General features: G+C 44.7%; 10 protein-coding genes across 12 annotated transcripts; 7 read left to right on the top strand and 3 right to left on the bottom strand.

The window, feature by feature from the left end:
* Positions 1-26: 26 nt before the first annotated feature.
* Positions 27-1,242, top strand: LOC6630409 (uncharacterized). Its single transcript, XM_002054161.4, has one exon. It carries the CDS (start codon positions 456-458, stop codon positions 951-953), a length of 498 nt encoding a protein of 165 aa, XP_002054197.1. The 5' UTR covers positions 27-455; the 3' UTR covers positions 954-1,242.
* Positions 1,243-1,667: 425 nt separating this feature from the next.
* Positions 1,668-3,436, top strand: LOC6630410 (lysosomal acid phosphatase). The gene is made up of 7 exons (XM_002054162.4): positions 1,668-1,817; positions 1,886-1,981; positions 2,036-2,164; positions 2,239-2,352; positions 2,413-2,550; positions 2,605-3,009; positions 3,074-3,436. Exons 1-7 carry the CDS (start codon positions 1,668-1,670, stop codon positions 3,236-3,238), a joined length of 1,197 nt encoding a protein of 398 aa, XP_002054198.1. The 3' UTR covers positions 3,239-3,436.
* LOC6630411 (uncharacterized protein C15orf61 homolog) lies at positions 2,801-3,721 on the bottom strand. The gene is made up of 2 exons (XM_032439440.2): positions 3,565-3,721; positions 2,801-3,509 (listed from the first exon to the last, which is right to left on the bottom strand). Exons 1-2 carry the CDS (start codon positions 3,719-3,721, stop codon positions 3,379-3,381), a joined length of 288 nt encoding a protein of 95 aa, XP_032295331.1. The 3' UTR covers positions 2,801-3,378.
* A 27-nt stretch (positions 3,722-3,748) lies between these two features.
* On the top strand, positions 3,749-5,965 carry P5CDh2 (delta-1-Pyrroline-5-carboxylate dehydrogenase 2). Its single transcript, XM_032439439.2, has 3 exons — positions 3,749-3,891; positions 4,083-4,379; positions 4,444-5,965. The coding sequence occupies exons 1-3, from the start codon at positions 3,812-3,814 to the stop codon at positions 5,942-5,944; spliced, it is 1,878 nt and encodes a 625-aa protein (XP_032295330.1). The 5' UTR covers positions 3,749-3,811; the 3' UTR covers positions 5,945-5,965.
* An 85-nt stretch (positions 5,966-6,050) lies between these two features.
* LOC6630413 (uncharacterized) lies at positions 6,051-9,622 on the top strand. 3 transcript variants are annotated; one of them, XM_002054165.4, is made up of 3 exons: positions 6,051-8,206; positions 8,259-8,468; positions 8,526-9,622. In XM_002054165.4, exons 1-3 carry the CDS (start codon positions 6,241-6,243, stop codon positions 9,128-9,130), a joined length of 2,781 nt encoding a protein of 926 aa, XP_002054201.1. In that variant the 5' UTR covers positions 6,051-6,240; the 3' UTR covers positions 9,131-9,622. The 3 variants fall into 3 exon arrangements, with proteins under 3 accessions (XP_002054201.1, XP_070063623.1, XP_015027607.1); XM_070207522.1 differs by having other exon boundaries at positions 8,259-8,485; positions 8,547-8,686; XM_015172121.3 differs by lacking the exon at positions 8,526-9,622 and having other exon boundaries at positions 8,263-8,472.
* fit (female-specific independent of transformer) lies at positions 9,119-9,618 on the bottom strand. Its single transcript, XM_002054166.3, has one exon. The coding sequence runs from the start codon at positions 9,601-9,603 to the stop codon at positions 9,238-9,240; it is 366 nt and encodes a 121-aa protein (XP_002054202.1). The 5' UTR covers positions 9,604-9,618; the 3' UTR covers positions 9,119-9,237.
* A 269-nt stretch (positions 9,623-9,891) lies between the features above and the next one.
* Positions 9,892-14,671, top strand: Vps15 (vacuolar protein sorting 15). Its single transcript, XM_015172122.3, has 10 exons — positions 9,892-9,910; positions 9,974-10,095; positions 10,180-10,366; positions 10,430-10,890; positions 10,952-11,534; positions 11,591-12,655; positions 12,718-12,931; positions 12,993-13,632; positions 13,693-14,307; positions 14,381-14,671. Exons 2-10 carry the CDS (start codon positions 9,998-10,000, stop codon positions 14,610-14,612), a joined length of 4,095 nt encoding a protein of 1,364 aa, XP_015027608.1. The 5' UTR covers positions 9,892-9,910; positions 9,974-9,997; the 3' UTR covers positions 14,613-14,671.
* Positions 14,672-14,919: 248 nt separating this feature from the next.
* CycB3 (cyclin B3) lies at positions 14,920-17,446 on the top strand. Its single transcript, XM_002054168.4, has one exon. It carries the CDS (start codon positions 15,254-15,256, stop codon positions 16,979-16,981), a length of 1,728 nt encoding a protein of 575 aa, XP_002054204.1. The 5' UTR covers positions 14,920-15,253; the 3' UTR covers positions 16,982-17,446.
* Positions 17,447-18,609: 1,163 nt separating this feature from the next.
* Elal (Elastin-like) lies at positions 18,610-19,801 on the bottom strand. The gene is given in 2 exon segments (XM_015171493.3): positions 18,610-19,484; positions 19,486-19,801. Coding segments are annotated over 2 exon segments (951 nt in total). The 5' UTR covers positions 19,684-19,801; the 3' UTR covers positions 18,610-18,731.
* A 424-nt stretch (positions 19,802-20,225) lies between these two features.
* On the top strand, positions 20,226-20,800 carry Srg1 (Sting-regulated gene 1). Its single transcript, XM_002054170.4, has one exon. It carries the CDS (start codon positions 20,255-20,257, stop codon positions 20,702-20,704), a length of 450 nt encoding a protein of 149 aa, XP_002054206.2. The 5' UTR covers positions 20,226-20,254; the 3' UTR covers positions 20,705-20,800.
* The last annotated feature ends 618 nt before the right edge of the window (positions 20,801-21,418 follow it).

Raw genomic sequence — 21,418 nt, 5'->3', positions numbered from 1 at the left:
GGATTGTGTTTGAAACGAACAGAACGTATAGTTCCTAGCAACACATTGTTTTGTCAAAATTAACTAATTTTCATGAAATTCAAAATTATTGTTCGCCTTCCAGTTCCGGCAGAACGTTTCTCATATAGCCAGCGAGCAGTCAAGCCCATTGAGCGACTTTTAAGCTGATTTGTGTATTACCGTTGGCCTCTGATGATCTTTGAAATATATCTGCAGTTTTATCTGTTGCGGCATTGCGAGGTGCGTATCTACTTTTTGCGGCTGTGCCTTAGCGTTGTGAACCAGGGCGCACCTATAGAAGGTGGTGCTATCCAGGAACAATTTATAGAGGAACAATCACATTGATCGCGCCGTTGGGCAGACTTGCGGGCGGGACCAAGAGCACGGGGGACAGCAACACAGATAAAAACAACTAAAAAAAAAAGTCGAAAGACTTAATAAAACTAAAGGCCATCATGTCGAGTCATAGTTATCGCACCACCACCGTAGAGTATTACGAGTACCTGATGCCGGAATCCCGTGAATATGACTTTGAATCGATACACTGGCCCTTGCATGCTGCTATTTCGGATAGCTACGTGACGCGTCCACTTTGCTCTTTTAACTATCTGACTAGTCTGCAAGACCATTTGGCAATGGCTGGCGACAACAATCAGCATAGTGAGCTAATCTACGACACGGTTCAATGTCCCCAAAGGCAGACTATATATGAATTTAGTGAGCAGGAGGAACCACATTCTACATATGCGTCGCCTAATCAAGCACATGAGGATCAAGCAGCAGATATGGCCAAGGAACATGAGCGTGAGACTGGGGATGGAGACGCTTCAGCATCGGAAACACATACCGAAGAAAAGCAACGTGGCAAAAAAAATATCTACCGCACAAAGCAGGGCTATTTGGTGGAGGAGCCCACCAGCGAATCCGAGGAGGACCAAGAAGGCACAACGTAGACTTTCTGGCTAATCAATAAGATTTTTGGATGGATGGCAGGCTTGCCGCAACGCATTGAACGACATCGTATCAGTTCAAATAATTGTGTTAGCCGTTACGCTTATGTTAATATTTAAATGTTAAATGACCAGAGTCCTGATGCCCATGTACAGATGCATACATATATATTTTTTGAACATACACATATACGCCAGCACAAACATATGCATATTTTTTATTGTAGCCAATCGGTGTTTCTTTGTTGTTAAACGTAAGCCTGCTGAAAAATAAAAATTCCACTTACATTTATATTTTCTATAAGCCTAACAAGTTGTTGCGCTCTTTGGCTTTGATCCAAAATGCGCGCGCTAAAATTTCCAATTGGGTATTTGTGTACGATGGCTACATAATTTGATTATTAGCACATGTTTGGGTACACTCTCTCACCATCATTATGGCGCTCACTCTCTTTGGGGTTCATCCTCTCGCTCTCGCTCTCGCTCTCTCACACTTTGGAGCCAAGTTGCCTATCAACTCTCGTTCAGTTGTCGCGTAGAGCTCACTGCCGAATGACGTGTCGCGCTGTGTTGGTTGTGCGCTTAAAAGCAATAACAGTTCAGACAACAAACAAACAAAAACTATTTTTAGGCTGTGAAAATATCAAAGTGCTGTAGTGCAAATAAGCATATGTATATGTATATACATTAATAAACTGCAGCAGCAAACAACACAAAATGTCGCCTTTCGACTGCAAATCACGGCGTGGCACCAAAATATCTGTTATATTATTGGGCAGCGCCCTATGCATTGTAATGATGGCTTATTTTGTGTTTGGCGACAGCAACGATGAGCAGGGCTTGAAAAAGCTACGCATGATATCAATTGTGAGCATTGGCCAAACAACAAATTAAGATGCGCATATCAAGTATGTCATTTACATATGTTTCTGCAGCTGTTTCGCCATGGTGCCAAGAATCCGAGTGGCTTCTACCCAAATGATCCGCACGCGGCGCTCGAGTGGCAGGAAGGCCTCGGTGCACTCACACAGGTGAGAGAGCGACCACAATAGTGGACTCAATATTAATGCCAGTTGTCTCTACAGAAGGGTACCCTGCAATCATATAAGTTGGGCCAAAATCTGCGCATGCGCTATTATCGCCTGCTGCCCTCGAACAGCATTTACACACAGCAGCAAGTGCATGTTCTAAGCTCAGCCGCGGAACGCTGTGTGGTGCGTGAAAGTCAAAAATTATTGTCTGATGATAAGAAAACTGTGTGTCTTATCAGTTGGTAGTTATCTTTTAGATGAGCGCTCAAAGCGTTTTGGCCGGACTGATGCCGCCGCTGGAGAACAACAATGTGCTGCCCATACCCTGGCAGCCGGTGGCCATAAACACTCTAGCTCGCAATGATGACATTGTAAGTTTTTCATCTAGCTAATTTAGATTGATATTGAGAGATTTTCTTATTAACCAACAGCTGTTGGCGCAAAAGAAGCCCTGCATCAAATATGACACAATATTGCAGAAGCTATACAAAACTCCGCCTCCAGAGCTAGATAAGCTGAATGAGGACAATAAGGCGCTATATAAGCTGCTCAGCAAGAACACGGGCAAGGTAAACAAAACATATAAGAGACTCTTCTAGCAACTCATTTTTAAAAACTTGCAGAACATTTCCAATGTGCTGGATGTGGAACTGTTGTATACCACACTAAAAACAGAAGAGGAAGTCAGCCTCGCTCTGCCCGATTGGACGGAGAACATATATCCCGAGGAAATGCGACCGTTGGCTGAGCGCAGCTACACCTTATTTACCGAGACGCACCTCATGAAGCGCATTAAGGGCGGCGCTTTTCTTACCGAAATACTCAAGAAGATGCAAAACAAACGCAGAAAGAATTTGAATCCAGATCGTAAAATATTTCTGTATTCAGCGCATGATGTAACGCTTGTAAATGTCATGAACTCCCTGGGCATTTTAGACCAGACGGCAAAGTTGCCGGAGTATGCCTCGGCATTGGTCTTTGAGCTGCATCACAGCAAATCTTTCGCTGATGGCGATTTCGAAGTGAAAGTAAACTATCATCAGACACGTTTGTCTTCATTTGAATTTAGTCTAATATATTCTTCACACACAGCTGGTCTACTACTTCAACAGCGAGGACAAGTTCCCCAAGGAGCTAACAATACCAAATTGTGATGCACCCTGTTCGCTAAGTCAATTTGGTGCTTCGCTAGAGCCTCTTCTGCTAGATAATTATGATGATACCTGTGAGAACCCTTTAACGGACTGCAAGAATTAAGCTAATTATTTTATGTTTTGTTATATTGAAAGTATTTTAAAGTGTAGCTATGTTGTTATTGTTGGAGAATATATATTATTATATATTCAAAAATCATTCCTGAGCACCACATTTCAAATTCGGAATTTTTATAATTAAATTCAAAATCTGGAGCCCTTATCTTCGGCATATAAAAAGTAAATTGGTACCTCCACCGTATCGCTGACACGAACAATTTCTTTATGGCTTATTAGACGAATTGCTGCAAGTCCATAGAAGAGCATAGGAAGGCCTGCGACAGGTACGGATTGATGTACTTGCATATACTTATCCCTTGATGCACTCACCTAGATTAATCACTTTGAGGAAACGAAAGAATTTGTCCTCTAGTGTTAGATCCTGCACTTCACGTTTGCTACAGTGATACTTCATGTACGGATAACAACCTGTGCGTAGTATATGATAGTTTGTGCCTGTGTCAAGTGTCCAATTGAAGTGCGACATTCCACGTTGATCATTCTGAACGTCTTTAAACTTAATTCATTGTGTTAAGGATTTGTTAAATCCGGTGTTTCTTGCTTACTTTTACAAAATATGATGTCCAAAATGGTTCATGACTCTGTTTTAAATATGCTGTCAGGACCTCGGAGGCTCGGGGCTTCAGCAAAATTCGCGTAAGTTGCATTCTTAAACAAACGCAACTGTTTTATTGCATAAAATAGCAGCAATGCATATGTATCAATACAAACAGCTGTTTTGTTCGCCAATGTTGCCAGACTTTCCATTTCGATAACAGCCGCTGTATGTATTTGCGTTGCCCAACACAGTAAATAGCGGACTTTTTAAATGTATATTTAAATTTCAGATCGCACTTAAATTGGACTAGGCTTGTGAAATGTGTAAGAAGTGTGTCTCATTCTTCAATAAGCCGTTTTCCAAAAGAAAACATACAAACGGAACATTTTAATATGCTGCCAATTCAAAATGAGCGTCTGTGGAAATATGAGTCGGGATCCGATGAACGTACTCAAGTGAAAGCTGCACTATCTGAAATCCTTAACAAAATAGAGCCGGTGCCATTCGTAATAGACGGCAAGGAGCTTTATAACAAATGTGAGCTAGTTCAGAAGGTGCCTTACAATATACACCATTATATAGCGCGGTATGAATATTTATGTAAACAAATCATATTCTATTCTAATCGACTAATACCAAAACATTTACAGTTACAATCATGCCGATCATAAAGTTATTCATCAGGCAATCGATTCGGCAACAAGGGCGCAGCAAACGTGGGATAAGACAAAGTTAAGTGAGCGCATGGCCATTTGGGATAGAGCAGCCGATTTGATAGCCAATAAATATCGTTTGAAGATTGTGGCGGCAACGATGCTTGGCCAGGGAAAGACACTTTGCCAGGCGGAAATGGATGTTGCTGAGCTGGTGGACTTTATGCGCATCAATCCAATTTTTCTACGTGATTTGGCAAACTACAAGCCACTTAACAGTCGCCCAGAAGCCTATTGCAATCATATGATATTACGCGGTCTTTCAGGCTTTGTAGCTGCGATCAGTCCATTCAACTTTACCAGCATTGCTGGAAATTTGGCCTATACACCAGCACTGATGGGCAATGCAGTGCTCTGGAAACCTTCAGATTCGGCTATTCTATCCAACTGGTATGTGTTCCAGGCCATGCAAGAGGCAGGTGTACCAGACGGCGTAGTAAACTTTGTCCCAGCTGACCCGATAAAATTCGCTCGGACAGTAACGCGTAATAGCAATCTAGCCGGTATTCACTTCACCGGCACATCTCCGGTACTAAAAATGCTCTGGAGAATGGTTGGAGAGCGTATTGACACTTTCAAAAACTATCCACGACTGGTTGGTGACTGTGGCGGCAAAAATTTCCACTTTGTGCATCCCTCGGCAAACACAGAGGTTGCAGTGGCCTGCACCATACGAGCAGCGTTTGAGTATGCTGGCCAAAAGTGCTCCTCCTGTTCCATGCTGTACGTGCCCGAATCTTTGTGGAAAACTGAGATTGAGACAGCCCTGCTGGAGATAACACGCAGACTGTTTGTCAGCGATGCTACCTACTGCGACTGTTTTTACTCGGCGGTCATTGATAAGAATGCATATACACGCCTCTTTACTTATCTTAACTATATACATAACAACGCCAACTGTGAACTGATACTTGGTGGCACATGCTCCAAGGGTCGCGGCTACTTTGTCGATCCCACCATAGTGCTTGTTAGCGATCTCGACAGTTTTCTGTGCAAAGAGGAACTGCTAGGACCCATTCTCTGCGTCTATGTCTATAAGGATAGTGATTTACGTAAGACCATGGATAAAATTTCTGAAATTAATCACGGCCTGACGGGCTCTGTCTTTGCCATGGACGATGAGTTTATTAAGGAAGCTTGCGAAGCGTTCAAATCCAATGTGGGCAACTTAAATATAAATGACAAATGTACGGGCGCCATGGTGGGACAGCAACCATTTGGAGCTGGCCAAATGACGGGCACCAATGAGAAAATGGGTAGTCCACAGTATTTGCTGCGCTGGACATCGCCGCAGGTTATTAAAGAGTCCTTTGTGCCGCATGTAAATGTTTATTATCCTTATATGGAGGTCAGCGATACCATACAGGACGTTAAGAAATTAATTAAACCTCAGAAAACTGAGGATTTCGACGATTATAATTTGAATAGAACCGAATAAACTTTAGTCTTCATCCAATAAGCCTAATATTCTTGTCAGTGACATTAACCTAAAGAACTAACTACGACGGTTTGCTCTCAAAATAAGCTCCCATTTAAGTTCCTTACTCTTAGTTAATGCTAATGCTAATGAAAACGGATGTACTTTATTATATACCTGGTTATGAGTTATATGTCTGATAATCAGTGAACAGTTTTTCAAAGGACCTGAAAATATTTGTACACTACGCTTGAAAAATTTGAAATTTTTGGTGCTGCTTGCCAAATGTTTAAATTATATTGGTGGCACAAAATGAGATGTCTGGTTGGGTTGAGCTGCAGCACGAGTTTCGAATAACAACCATATACCTGTTGCTGATTCTCTCGATTCCCACCTCAAACAGCGATAGCAAAATAAAAGAGATAGCTAGTGCGCCAGTCCATCTACCCCAGAGCCAGACGGCCACGTTGAAACGAATGTCTGGCAACAAAGTCGATATACCCCGGCTCTACTCTGCATACCGGGTGCTGTTGAAGGAGAGCGGCTCCGATGTCAAACTCAATGTGGGCAAACTAGGCAAGAGAACAGCTGTGGCGGATGAGGAGGATGATGATGCGGTTAGCAAAAGTGTGGAAATTCTCAAGGAACCTACAGGGGTGAATAATACGGTGAAAGCAGCCACAATAACTAAAGAGCTTCAAGAAAAGGCAAATGGAACAAAAACTATATTTGGTACAACAGGTGATCGGGAGGGGGCGAATGGTAAATGTGTGCCGGTTGGAAAACTCAATGATGTGGAGGACGAACAGAACGATAAGGGGAAGTCGAAAAATCCGGCAAGGCATGGCGTGGTTATAGTTAAAATTGATGTGCCTTCCGAGACAAAAGTGGATGCCGAAAAGGACCTGGGTAGAGGCGCACGGCCTCAGGGCAAAAAAGCTGAAATGGATTCAGCTGAACTCCGCATAGCAGAGCTGAATCGGGTGTATCAGGATTTTGTGAATGCCTGGAAGAGGCCTACACCGGAAACAAGGGGTCACAACCTGATTGGGCAGAAGAATACATTCCCAACCAGGCCATTTCGATTAAGTGCACTAAACGCGCTAATGAACGTTGTTGAGAATCTGAAGCAGTCGAATCCGGTGGATGAAATTGTCAAGGCAATCAATGATGAAATGAATCCGGAAAAAGAAAGTCTCATCGGTCCCTTTCAAGAGAAAAACAAAAGAATTATCAGCCGATCCTCAAAAATGTTTAAGCGCTTGGCTCCTAATGTGCCACCCGACATACAGACTGGTGGCCTTTATGAAGAGTACAAGAAAAAACTGAATAGTATTCTACAGGCACACAAGCATCCACGTAAATCCCAGGCCAAAGAAGAGACAGTACCTTTCCATGCTAATTCAGCCGGAAAGCATAATGAGCTGACCCTGTGTCACTGTGATTCTGCGAAATCGCTAATCATGGCCGTCGACAGTAGTGGACCGAAGGTATCCAAGGAACTGACGCCATGCCATTGTGAGGCCACAAGACACACCAACTTGGCATTCGAAGGGGATACGGTTAAAATATCCAATGGCCTGATTCCCTGCCACTGTGCAGCCATGAAAGGCGCCAGCTTGGCCGACGTGGTTAATTCGTGTTTATCTGAAACCGGCAGGAGCACAAAGGAGAAGAGCACGAGTACGCAGATGAACAAGGAAAATAGGCTGAATGGCGGCCTTAAGCCATACTATTTATCAAACTCAAAGCACAGACAGATGGTTTGGAATGATGTGCCTTTGATAAGGCCCGGCAGTCAAAAAAAAGGTAAGGTCGTTAAGCCGCAGATATTGTCCGCAACCAATGGTAGGATGAACCCAACTATTATCAATATGAAGAGTCGTGCACCAAATGCTGCAACTAAAACTAAGCCAAAGACCAAAATTGAGCAGGCAGTCTCTAAAAGTTTTTTGCGTAAAAACGCAACACATTCCGCTTCATTTATCAAGAATCAAAAGCAGCTGCAGCACATACTCAAAGTGTTCCAGGCCAAGCATCGCTCGATGAATGTAAGAAAAACGTCAAAGCGCGGCCTGATCAACTTGGGCAACGGGTTTGATAGCACGCCCGCCCATTTGGCATTTCCGGAAGTGCTCGTTAATAAGTTTGGGCAGACTCAAGACACTGGCGGCAAAATGATTGAGAATATGGCGAAGCAGCTGAATGTGTCGCCTGTGGAGATGGCTCAGCGTATTGCCTCGTCAAGTGGTGCAGGCAGCTATCCGCTGCAGGCCAACTTAGGTAAGTAGTTTGGCATTTGGCACATTATTAGCTGACAAAGATTTTTAAAAAGCAAGCCAGACCAACGGATGCCAAGTATCAATGGCAGCGTCAAGCCCCAAGATTGCGCCGTCAGCCACATTAGCCTGCCAACAGGGACCAACGGCTAATTTGGCGCCCATGTTAGAGAAGATTTTAAATCGACTACAGAGTATGCAAGATTCCAGTTTTAATCAGGGGAAGGCAGACAAATTGCCTTGTTGCTTCGCCGATCCAACTGACGGTTAGCAGACAACTAAGGTTTGAAATGCACATATTTTTTAAATTCTACTCGTATCAGGTGCTCCCTGTGAATTAACAGGCTCCTGGGAGTCTCTACTATTAAGCATTCGCATCGATATTAGAGATGACAACAAGATCGTTGTGCCGGAAGTCAAGCCGACCTGTTCCCAGCCCAAATTGCGTCGCTCCGACACCAATCGACTTTGGCGGCAGTGCGTTAAAATGACCCCAATCGAAATCAAGCAACGCTTCGTGTCATCTCAAATGAGAGTGCTTAATGTGACCATACAAGACACGCTGCCACCACGACCGCGTGAAATGATGGATAACCTTACGGAATGGACATTCACGGGTCAAGCGGTCAATACTCTAGGTGGGCCGATATCGTTAACCTGTCGGAAGCTAAACTCCAATTTGATGGGTACCTTTCTGGGCTTTTGTCGTCGATGCGGTTGCATAGACACCATTTTCGGCAGTTGGACCTTTTGTCAGCCGTCACGGGATTGTCAGGACATAACAATGTCAATTTTTGATAGGCGGGATATTCTGCGTCGTTTTTCGTTAGACGATGCGCGTAGGGAACGATTTAAGGAGCAATTATATACAAAAAGCAGATACGCCAAAATAGAGATGGAAAGACAAGCATCAGAATTACCCACGTAGCCGGCTAGACACACTAGTAACTTTATTAATTGCAGTTTTTTTTTTTTTGGTTCTATGTTATGTATTCATTTATTTTGATATATAAGACGTTTCTTTTTTAAATAACATTACAGCTGTTGCCTTTTGTTGCGGTTTATAAAGGACATGGCATAGCCAATGGAACGTTTGACACAGTGCTCGTCCATGTCATTGCCTGTTTTACACTGTCTCAACTGGTCCACCACATAGTCTATGACTCTGGTTTTTAGTTGTTCGTTGTCGTCTATGCGCTCCAGACGCTTTTCTACTTTGTGTATAAGCAAATAGGCTTCTGGATAATCGGCGACATCACAGGGCCACATCTCAGAGTGTCTATGAGTCCAGCTTGGTCGGACCTCCTCGTCACTCGTATTATAGTCCTGTGACTGACGCCACGTGCCAGCCTTAGCCAGGGCAAATGTACAGACAAGTAGAAGAATGTACGACAGACGCATTATGTGAAAATGAACTACTGATTAGCGCTATTGACACTTGCTTTTATACGGTTGATAATCTATGAATATTTTGCTGAATTTGCAGTGCTTTGTTAAGCTAGGGCTTTGCACTTAGTATGACCGATTTGATTTTGCTGACACTTGCAGTTCTTATCGTTAGTGTGCAAGTTTTCAAAACTAGTAGGGCGCGCAATCGCACAATCGATAAGACTGCTTGTTATCGAGCGCAGAACAGCTGTTCAGAACTCGCTTACCAACACTGCAATTGTGGACTTGGCAACCCTGCATGAAAACACTCCAACAAGAAGTGAGAGCTGCAATTTGTTAATTAAAAACAAACAAATATAAATAAACGCACTGTTTTGGGCAGAAATAACGCGCAAATGCAAGCAAAATGGGTAATCAATTGGTTGGCATTGCACCATCGCAGATCTATGCAGTGGAACACTACTTTTCTGGCCAGTTTGGCAATGAAATCATTTTCGACCTGAAGTGAGTACATATTTACCAGCTGCTTATTACACATAAGTGTATATATGCACATATGGGTTCATATGACGTCTTATCCACCCACAGTATGGGGAGTACGCGTTTTTTTAAAGTGGCGAAAGCTAAAACCGATGAAGGTTTGATAGTTGTCAAGGTATTTGTCAAACATGATCCAACATTACCGCTGGAGGATCACAAGGAACGCTTGGAGAGCATAAAGAAGACCCTATCGCTTGCTAATGCTGTTAACTGTTTACCCTTTCAGCGCGTGGAGGTTAGTCTACAACTACAATTTGTCCGTCAAAATATTAATGTGATCTTTAACATTCCACAACAGCTCATCGACAAGGCAGCCTACATAATGCGAGAGTATGTCAAGCACAGTCTGTACGATCGCGTGTCCACTCGACCTTTTCTTACTGTGCTCGAGAAGAAGTGGATTACCTTTCAGATTTTGTGCGCTCTAAACCAGTGTCACAAGCAAAAAATCTGTCATGGTGATATAAAGCTTGAGAACATTTTGATCACCTCATGGAATTGGATCCTGTTGTCGGATTTTGCTTCATTTAAGCCCACATATCTACCAGAAGACAATCCAGCAGATTATACCTATTTCTTTGACACGAGCAGACGTCGCACTTGCTATATAGCTCCAGAGCGTTTTGTAAAGACGATGTCGTCTGAAGACGATCCCTATAATGCAAATATGTCTGTTATTCACTCGGACTCCATAATACGTGTGCCGACTTCATATGCTGGTAACACTTTGCAGCCTGCTATGGATATATTCTCCGCTGGGTGAGTTAATACATGCAACACATTCACAACATAAATGTATTAAAAGTTTTTCCATTTACAGCTGTGCCTTGCTAGAGCTCTGGACAGAGGGCACTGCTCCATTTGAGCTGTCTCAACTGCTTGCCTATCGGCAGGGTGAACGAGATCTCGTGGAGAAACATTTGGCTGGCATTGAGAACGAACGACTGCGCAACTTACTGGCATCCATGATTGACATTAATTCAATAAAGCGCAAGAGCGCAGAGGATTATTTAGATCAGGAGCGCGGTAAACTATTTCCAGAATACTTTTACTCATTTCTGCAGTCATATTTGCAAATGTTCTCATCGACACCAATCAAGTCGCCCGATGACAAGATACAATGTCTGCACAAAGACATTGGTCACTGCATTAAGGTGCTGACACAAGCTCATGACGTAACACCCAGTGAGGAAGACGAACAGATACCAGAGAAAAGGGATTCTCTTAAGTACGAGCGGCTGCCGCCAGATCAGGATGGTCTAATACTTATCATAACAGTTGTCACCTCTTGCATTAGAGGTCTCAAACAGTCCAACACAAAAATTGCTGCGTTGCAGCTACTGCAAAAGTTATCGAAGTATACCACATCTGAGACCATACTGGATCGTATATTACCATATATTGTATGTTACAGTTGAATTATCACATATTTCATTTAACTCATGCTCTTTGCCCGCAGCTGAATCTGGCACAAAAGTCGACAGCCAAGGTACAGGTTCAAGCTATTGAAACGTTGACCGCCTGCTTGAGCATGGTCAAAGACATTCCTCGCAGCGATGCCAATGTATTTCCGGAATACATACTGCCCTACATCACCGACTTGGCCAGCGAATCGAGCGCTGTTATTGTGCGCGTGGCCTTTGCTCGCAACATTGCAGCGCTTGCCAAGAGTGCTGTTTACTTTCTGGAGGAGACGCAGCGCAATGCACCAAACGAAATGCCTACGCCACGTTATGAGGCGGAACTGAATGCTCTGCATGATATTGTGCGTCAGGCGGTGCTCAGTTTGTTGACAGACACGCAGCCCATTGTGAAACAGACGCTGATGGAGTCGGGTATCTGCGATTTGTGCGCGTTCTTTGGAAAGGAGAAAGCGAACGACGTGATACTCTCGCACATTATGACGTTCCTCAATGATGATGATAAAAATTTGCGCGGCGCTTTTTATGACAACATTGCTGGTGTTGCCGGTTACGTTGGCTGGCAAGCATCGGATATACTGGTTCCCCTTTTGCTGCAAGGCTTCACAGATCGCGAGGAGTTTGTCATTGCAAAGGCCATACGTGCGGTGACAATTCTAATCGAGTTGGGACACATAAGAAAGCCCACCGTCACTGAAATTGTAAATGAAACCGCCTGCTATTTGTGTCATCCAAATTTGTGGGTGCGTCATGAGATTTGCGGCATGATTGCCACAACAGCGCGCAATCTGAGTGCTATTGATGTGCAGTGTAAGATTATGCCGGCTATTGGAAGATTCTTGAAGGCGCCGCTAATACAAGTGGACAAACCTCATATTCTGCTTGATTGTCTGCTGCCGCCCATACCCCGACAGGTCTTTGACAGCGTGCTGCGCTTCCAGGATGTTCAGTGTTTTGTTAGCGCCCTCGAGGACCGTGCTCGCTTACGCAACAACACACGACACTGCGCCCAGCCTCAGTATGATGACATTAGCAGACAGATTGGTGGTGCACGGAACAGTGGCCAGTCACAGTCTGATGACATGGGTCAGGCGCTGCTCAATGTAAGTGCTTTGGTAATTTTGGTTGTTCCAAGTGAACCACTCACATTTCCAAAACACTACAGCTCTTTCGACGACTTATCTCGGAGGGATTGACGGAGACAATTGAGATGCAATTGTTGGCTATGAAACCTTTTTTGATATCCCTTAAGCACAAGGCGCAACAAGATCTTGATGATGCCAGCTGTGCCAATGGACGGATTGTGGTCAGTCGCAAGCAGGTGGGCTGCCATGAATATCCCCTGGCGGAGAAGGCTACCAAATTGACTCAGGACAATCGTAAGACTTAAACGAAGTGCCATATCGACTTTCAGATTTGATAAACATAGTCTCTACCTAGGAAACACAGATGCCCATGCTCCAGCACTTGTTTCACCCGCGTCAGACGCGGCTGTTACTACACACATAACTTCTGGTCCTTCTGGCAGTCCCGCCTCCGGCACCATGTTACTGGGCGTGCCGCACACAACAGTGAGCACTGCCACTTCGTTGGGTGAATATACCATGCCGGATCGAAACTATTCGCTGGATCGCTCTTCGGAGTGTTGCAAGGACTTGGAATCGCTGACCCTTAAGATCAAGCGTCGCTATAATGTACTGGCACTCTCACAACGCTGCAATTATGATAAGCTGGTGACGCCATATCCATCCAATTGGCGCCTCAACGGTACGCTAGTTGCGCATCTGCATGAACATTCCGAGTCGGTAATTAAGCTAGCACCGTTGCGTCCTGACGGTTCACTGTTTGCCAGCGGCAGCATCGATGGCACAGTTAGATTGTGGGATTGCAGCAAGCTAAACGGCAATCAGGGCATCAATAAATCTCGTCAGGTATATTCAGCTCATACGCCCATTTATGCGCTGGCCGCATGCGATGCTGGACAGTCTCTAGCCGTGGGCGGCAAGGATGGCAGTCTATTAATAATGCGCATCGATCGCAATTCCACCAAGATGACCCTACAGCAAGCCTTGGATCAGAAGTAAAATGGACCAATGTTTGCTTGCACATTTCACCTAATTACTTTTTCCTCTTTTTGTAGTGAATATAACGATGGACCTGTTGTGGATATGCATGCGTATGATCAGGCGGCGCAGAGTGTTATTGTCTATGCAACACTTTATGGCGGCATTGTGGCCTGGGATACGCGCATGCAGCATAGCGCCTGGCGTTTGCAGAACGAGCTGCGTCATGGTGTCATCACCACCATTTGTGCGGATCCAACGGGCTCTTGGCTGGCAACGGGCACCAGTGGTGGCAAGCATATCTGCTGGGACTTGCGTTTCCGACTGCCTATAACCGAGATTAAGCATCCGGCGGACTCGTGGATAAGAAAAGTGGCCTGCCATCCAACGGAGCCATCATATCTGATCTCCGCCTCGCAGTCCAATAATGAAGTATCTGTATGGAACATTGAGACGGGTCAACGACAAACTGTGCTTTGGGCCAGCCCAGCACCCGTTCTGACCAATACCAGTCTCAATGATCCAGCAACAACTTGTGGTATTTTGAGCGGTGTGGTCGACGGTTCACCGTTCATTTTGACAGGTAGTTCGGATCAGCGTATCAGGTATTGGGACATAGGATCGCCAAAGAACTCGGCATTGAAAGTGCCAGCGGCAAATGATAATTTGGCCAATGTGTCCTTTAACTATAGGTATGTATTCATATGGTCGATATGCATTTAATATTTCTCCCAAACCCTTTCTTATATGTATGATTATTTTTAGTGCTCGTCTAATCGACGGCAGCCAAGTTATTGAAGAACAAATCATTCCTAAAAACGGTACAGGTGACTCGCAACAGATGCGTACTTCAATTGAGGAAAGTCCCAGATCGGGACCGGATATGCCCAAAGCAAGCCATCATGATGCCATCACTGACTTGCTCATGTGCAAAGATAAGGGACAAATTTATATAGCGTCGGCTTCGCGTGACGGTGTTATCAAGCTCTGGAAGTAGTAACTTATTTTAACTCTTATATCTGTGATTAGTCTAATTAAACAACAATATAACTTATACTTACCCGCATTTTAGAATCTCACATCGCACGTTAAAATTCAAATTGTTTGTTGCACCGTAGTGCATCTTTACATTAATTGGCGGCGCTGCCAGACCGTTAAAAATGAAAATGGCCTCTTACAACCAAACTACGTACTGAGCGACTCCAGCGTGTTGGCAACGGTAAATTATTGCAGACATAATGACAACCCTATAAACAGACGCCGCGGCCAACTTCACTTTTTTTTGACATCTGCAGCTGGCGCTGTTTTTCGCTTTTGTATCTTTGCAAGCGCCGTTATGAGCAGAGCGGCCAAGCGCCATAAGTCCAAGTGAAAAGTGAGTTTGTGAGGCAACGACGCTATAGTATACAAAAAGAATAAACAAAAATCAAGTATATCTCACAACTAAACAACTCAGCAGTTCAAATATCACAACGGAGCGCGCAAATAAGTCAAAGTACCAATATCGAAATACAAAATATACAACGCACGGCAATTAAATCGCGCACGCAGTCGCTGTGTAGCAGGACAACGCTAGGGTAGACAAAAACAACAACAACTACAACGACACAGCCAGCGCACACATACAAGCATTTCAAAATGGCGCCAATTAAAGGTACCACTCGCACTGCTGCAAGCAACCAGGCGACCATAAACGCACTTTTACCCATGGCAGGCGTGCGAGGCAAGGGACTGAGCCGTCGGGCGGCCAACAGTGGCATTGATCCAAATGCAGAGAATATGCAGACGCGCGGTAAACGCAAGGCCGATAATAGCCCCATCAAGAATGATAAGATCAAGCGCTCGGCGCTGGGTAATTTGACCAACAATGTTAAGATCATGACGCTGCATCCAGGCGACGAGGACTCCAAGCAGCAGCTGCCCAAAAAGCCGACGGCACAGCAACTTCAGGCGCTTCTGGATGCAAAGACTATTGACAATCTAAATGTTTTAGCTGCAGTCACTGCTCCACTCCCTGCTGCTATGCCCAACAAAATAATGACGCGCGCCTCAACCAAGACAGAGGACTCGGTGGAGAACTGCCACAAAGTGCTGGACAAGTTCGAAGAGGCGTTAGCGCGTCAAAAGACACGCAAGGCACCAGTGGCAGCAAAAAAGCCGGCCACAGTGCTAGTCGAGCCAAAAGTTGCGCCTATGCAGGCTCCTGTCCAAAAATTGGCTGCTCCGCCTCCGCCTCCGCCGGCTGCCGTCAAGCCGGTGCGCCGCATATCAAATGACTTTAATAAGACTGAGGAGAGCCTCTATATGTCCGCCCTGGAGGACATCTCCAGCTGCGAATCCATGCGTTTGTCTGGCAATTTTGAGGCAGCGCGACGCCTCTCTGCTAAACTGCAACTAAAGACTGAACAGCCAAAGGCAGCACCGACGCAGCAATCGGTGCATATGGCAGCAGCCGCTGCTGCTATGGTGACGCCTGTGCGCCCCGTGCCCGATGATGTGGAGGACTTTGATCGCAAGAACTGGGATGATCCCTTCCAGGTCTCCCACTATGCCATGGACATATTTAATTATTTGAAATTGCGCGAGCCAGAGTTTCCCATTCACGATTATATGCCAAAGCAGGTACATTTGACCACCTGGATGCGAACGCTGCTAGTCGACTGGATGGTCGAGGTGCAGGAGACCTTTGAATTAAATCATGAGACGCTATATTTGGCTGTCAAAATTGTCGATCTCTATTTGTGCCGCGAAGTTATAAACAAGGAAAAACTGCAGCTGCTGGGCGCTGCCGCGTTCTTCATTGCATGCAAGTACGATGAACGCCAGCCGCCGCTAATTGAGGACTTTCTGTATATATGCGATGGCGCCTACAATCACGACGAGCTTGTCAAAATGGAAATGGAAACGCTGCGAACCATCAACTACGATCTCGGCATACCGCTCTCGTACCGCTTCTTGCGCCGCTATGCTCGATGTGCCAAGGTGCAAATGCCCACGCTTACTCTGGCGCGCTACATTCTGGAGCTGTCGCTTATGGACTATGCCACCATTGGTTTTAGCGACTCGCAAATGGCCTCGGCCGCTCTCTTCATGGCACTGCGCATGCATGGCGGTGCCGCGAATCTGCACAAAAAGACCTGGACCTCAACGCTGGCCTACTACACAGGCTATCAACTGGCACAGTTTGCGGAAGTCGTGCCGGTGCTGAACGCAGGACTGCATAGGAAACCACGCGCCACCATTAAGACGATACGGAACAAGTACTCGCATAAGATATTCCATGAGGTGGCCAAGGTGCCGCTGCTTAGCAACGTGGAGCTATTCCAAAGCAATCTTGATCTGAACGAAAGTAACTCGTGCACCTGAGCCATACAATTGGGGGCCTTGCACTGCTGTAACGCCAATTAGCCAAATTGATAATGAGCAACAACTGTTACGCTTCACTAGACATTAAGACGCTTCAATCCATAACATCTCTAAAGAACCCTATCAGTCCAAATAGCAACCCCTTAACCAAGATATTCATATATTTTTATTTAATTTTTTCGATTTATTTTGTACTTTTTGCGTGTTGCTAATGATGTTCTATTATTGGTTTACATTTATGACTTTTTCTATAAATTTTATGTTCAGCATTCAGATTGTTTCCATTTATGTTTATTGTTTACTCTTCTTTTATTAAAAAAAAAAAGGCAATTATGCAGGGTAGCCAGCACAACTGTCACCCAACCCGACCACAAGAACTAACCATTTACATATATAAATATATTTAAATGTATACTATTTATAATCAGAAAATACCCTTAATAAATTCTACACATATTTTAAGCATTTGCAACGCCAATGCCGTTTGATGATGTTGGACACCAAAGCTGACATGGATTATACGTTTAAACATTTTATACTACAATTCTACAGATCCTTACACGCGTAGTACTATTAACAACTAACCGACGGCAGATGCTCTGCCCAGCTGCACAATTCCCATTTATGTATGTAATTTTGTAGTTGTTGTTTTTGTTACCAATCATGACTTTTTATACATTGTATGTAACGGAAAAATTAATATTCCATTGTCTAAATAACTAGTTATGTATGTATTCGTATTCCATGTTATCTATATATGTATGGCTGTATGCATGTATGCTGCCGAGTCAAGAAAACCAATAAACAATCTTAATGTCCGTTCAAGAAAGTACATTTATATACAATTGGGGGAATGTACCTGAGTTTAAGGTAAGTGCTTCGTATATATATCCGTATACTATATACTTATATATTTTTGCATGTATTCACAGCACACAAACTATTTGGGACAGCTCCAGTTTCAATTGATTTTGTTCAGGTGAGTCTATTTCCCATGTGACACGCACATTCACATGCACATCAATAATGTATTTGTATTTGATTTCAGGCTCTGGTTTTTTTTTTGGCGGGCCCGTCTTCATGTTTTAGCGCCAAATTATTTTGGGTTTTGCCTGGCAAGCGGCGCATGCGCCGCAAGACATCAGCATCGATGCCCGTTCCCGTTCCCGTAATCGTCTTTGTCCAACAAATCACTGCATACACAACCGATTTCTACCGCTGCAGTTGAACCTTAAAAAGGGCAGGCAGCCAGCAGCAGCAGCCGCCGCCTGTCTGTCTGTCTGTCTGTCTGTCTGTCTCCTTGACGTTTTCTACCACCTTTCCTTGTCGGTCGCCGGCCGCCTGTCGTCCGTCGTCTGTCCTCCTCCCATTGTGCGCTTGTTCTTAATTTTTTTTGGCTGCCAGCGCTGCCTGCAACCAGGTAGTTGTATATCCATTGTGTGTTTCCTCAACGAAATTATGAGGCAACTGAAATGCATGTTACTTTTTTCCGGTTCGCAAGGTAGGGTGCGTTATGTACGTACAGGACAAAGCCAAAGTTGTCCTCGTGTCGTCTTTTACTTCTGCTGCTGCTGCTGCTGTTGCTCAAGGTGCAACCGGGGTATATGGCTAATTACTTTGGTTGGGTGTGTGCAAAAAATCAAGTTTATTAAAGTACACACAGTCGAGCAGCTGCTGCTCCTAGACCTGACGCGGTAAGGTTAGCTTACACCTAACTTATGACCATACTCTTAATGTTATTTTTGTCTTTTTAGTAACCTGGCCTATTGAAGGCGCCATTATAGCCGCCACCAAAGCCGCTGCCATATCCCTGGGAACCATGATTGTTTAGCACATCGAATGGTCCCTTATGCACACCATCCTCTGTGTACTCGGTTTTCATTTTGAAGCTATGATCCCAACGATCACGTTGCCCTGGTGCTGCATTTGGTCCATAATTATGTTGGTTCTGGTAGCTGATGGGTGGTGCTCCCTGGTGTGTCACAACAGGAACATTTCCTGGAACGCCTGGATAGAGTGGAAATGGTGCTGTAGGTGGATAAGATGGATACTGTGGCAAATATTGGCCTGGATAGGGGTAGCCAGGCTGTAAGTGCTGAAAGCCAGGTTGGTGAGCTCCAAAACTTGGATAAACGCCTGGAGGATTGCTTCCAGAATGAGGGGCTGCTTGCGGATTTGTATTATGCGGATATCCATAGGGAAACGGCGCAGGCAGCTGTGCCTGTCCCGGAATTGGTTGCTGACAACCGTTTGGTACTGAATTTTGAGCTGCGCCTGGTGTCAGACGTCCGCATACAGCTGGTGAGCTTTGAGGAACTGGATAGACGCCGGGCTGTGGCTGTCCAGCGGTGGGTAGTTCAGGATAATTTGAATATCCACTAGGCTGTTGCTGTGGAGTGCCCACAGCAATACCATAAGGCCCAGCACGAGCATCAAAGGTGCCGACACCACTGCCGCCGCTCTCGTGAGCGGACGGTGCGTCAATGTCAAGGGAATCACTTTGTTGCTGCCTTATACAGTTGCGAGTTGAGATGCGCCCGCTCATGGTGACGATTGCTGGTTATGCCGCCTTTGAAAGTGGAGGCCAAATTAAATTGTGTATTGGAATCCTCATTGCTTTCATCTCGCGAATATTGCGACGCGTGGGTCAGGCCAGCGGTCAGGGCTAATAGCAGCTCGACATAGACGATGCTCCAGCGCATGATGAAGCTTCCGATGGAACTGGACCCTAACAGCGCATGCTTCGTATATTTAAAGATAATGCGATGTGAGCTAAGCTGAGTTTATGCCTGATGGGGTTATCGTTCATGTCATGTTCTAGACTGAGACGTTTTGTGTTTCATTGAGAAGTAAATAATAATGGCATTCGATGTTTGCAAAACCGAAGTGCTAATTCTCTTTTCAATTCTGAGAAACATTTATACAGCAAATATGTTGCTCAGTCTTTTTCAATAATCAAATTTATAGATGTCACAATCTTATATATGAACGAGACAATACACTAGGGTTTGGGTTTTCCCATGTTTTGTGGGCGAGCACATAGTTTGCTTGGCTAAACCTTGACTTTGTTTTGCAGAAACGAGAATGCGCAGCCCTGATACTTGCACCTAGGTCTCTACCATCCGATTGGCCTATTAATGATAGGATCATCAGCATTGTTGAAGGTTGACCATTGAGTAAACACATACATGTGTATGTTCGATTATCAGCATGCTATATAAGCCTGACTTTCGCGAAGGAACCGCGTCATATTAATTTGTAACACACACAGAGATGCAACTCAACATGAGATTCTGCTTCCTGTCGCTGGCATTTCTGCTGGCTGCACAGGCCAAACCCACCTTTGATAAGATGGCTGAAGTGCTGCTTGGCGTACTGGATGATAGTCCGCATTACCCAAGAGCGGGACCCTATGGATCATACCCACCACCAGCACCGCTCATACAGGAGGGCTACGATCATGGCTATGATTACTATTATGGCGGCGGCAGTGGACATGTCCATGGCAATGGTGTGGTTGTTGGCAGTCCCTATTCGCAGCCCCCGCCACCGCCTGCATACGGCTACTATCCAAGACCAGCGCATGGCCCAGTAAAGGGCTACTATCCGGAACCGCAGTATCCACAAGGCTATGCACCCACAGCAGTAAATTATCGACAAGGCTATGGCAGATCGGGAGCAATAGGACCTGGAGTTGGCGGCTACAAGCAACATGGCTATTAAAATCAATTTGCATTTGATACATATTTTAGAAATTACTTAAGATTAAGAGGATTGTTTTTTATACATAATTTATTTATATGACTGCCATCTGCTCAATCTATATGTTGTTATTTCTGGGCATGCCGAACCTGGTCATAGCTTAAAGAGCGTAGACAAAGCTAAGCTTTTGTCTGTCCCTTGTGAAAATGGGAAACAATTGGCACCGAGCATTTCCGACTCCGAAAATCGATAAATATCTGATTCCAGCCTCGAATCTTACCTCGTAGATTACGAGAACAAGAGTCACCAAATATATTCTATATAAATATATAATAATGGAAGATCAATGCCACGACATTTCTACCTAGGAATGGTAAACATCGTATCAGAATTATAAGAAATAAGAATATAATCAGCTCAAGTTCAGCACATAAATAATTAATACATATTGCCCTCTTCTGATTTGTTCATTTATCTGTTGTTTGTCAGCTCACAGAACTTGTTTATATAGCTCATAGCCCCTCCGAGCGGAGGGAGTTATGTCGTTTTGGAACGTCATATCTCCCCGCGGAGCTATTACCCGTCAAACCGCGCGGGGTTATGTCGTTTTGGAACGTCATATCTCCCCGCGGAGCTATTATCCGTCATATTACGCGGAGTTATGTCGTTTTGGAACGTCATATCTCCCCGTGGAGCTATTTCCATCCGAGCGGAGGGAGTTTGTCGTTTTGGAAC

Source organism: Drosophila virilis, chromosome 2 (genome assembly GCF_030788295.1).
Source record: "Drosophila virilis strain 15010-1051.87 chromosome 2, Dvir_AGI_RSII-ME, whole genome shotgun sequence".
Lineage (NCBI taxonomy): Eukaryota > Metazoa > Arthropoda > Insecta > Diptera > Drosophilidae > Drosophila > Drosophila virilis.
This window is presented reverse-complemented; position numbering and strand designations above follow the sequence as displayed.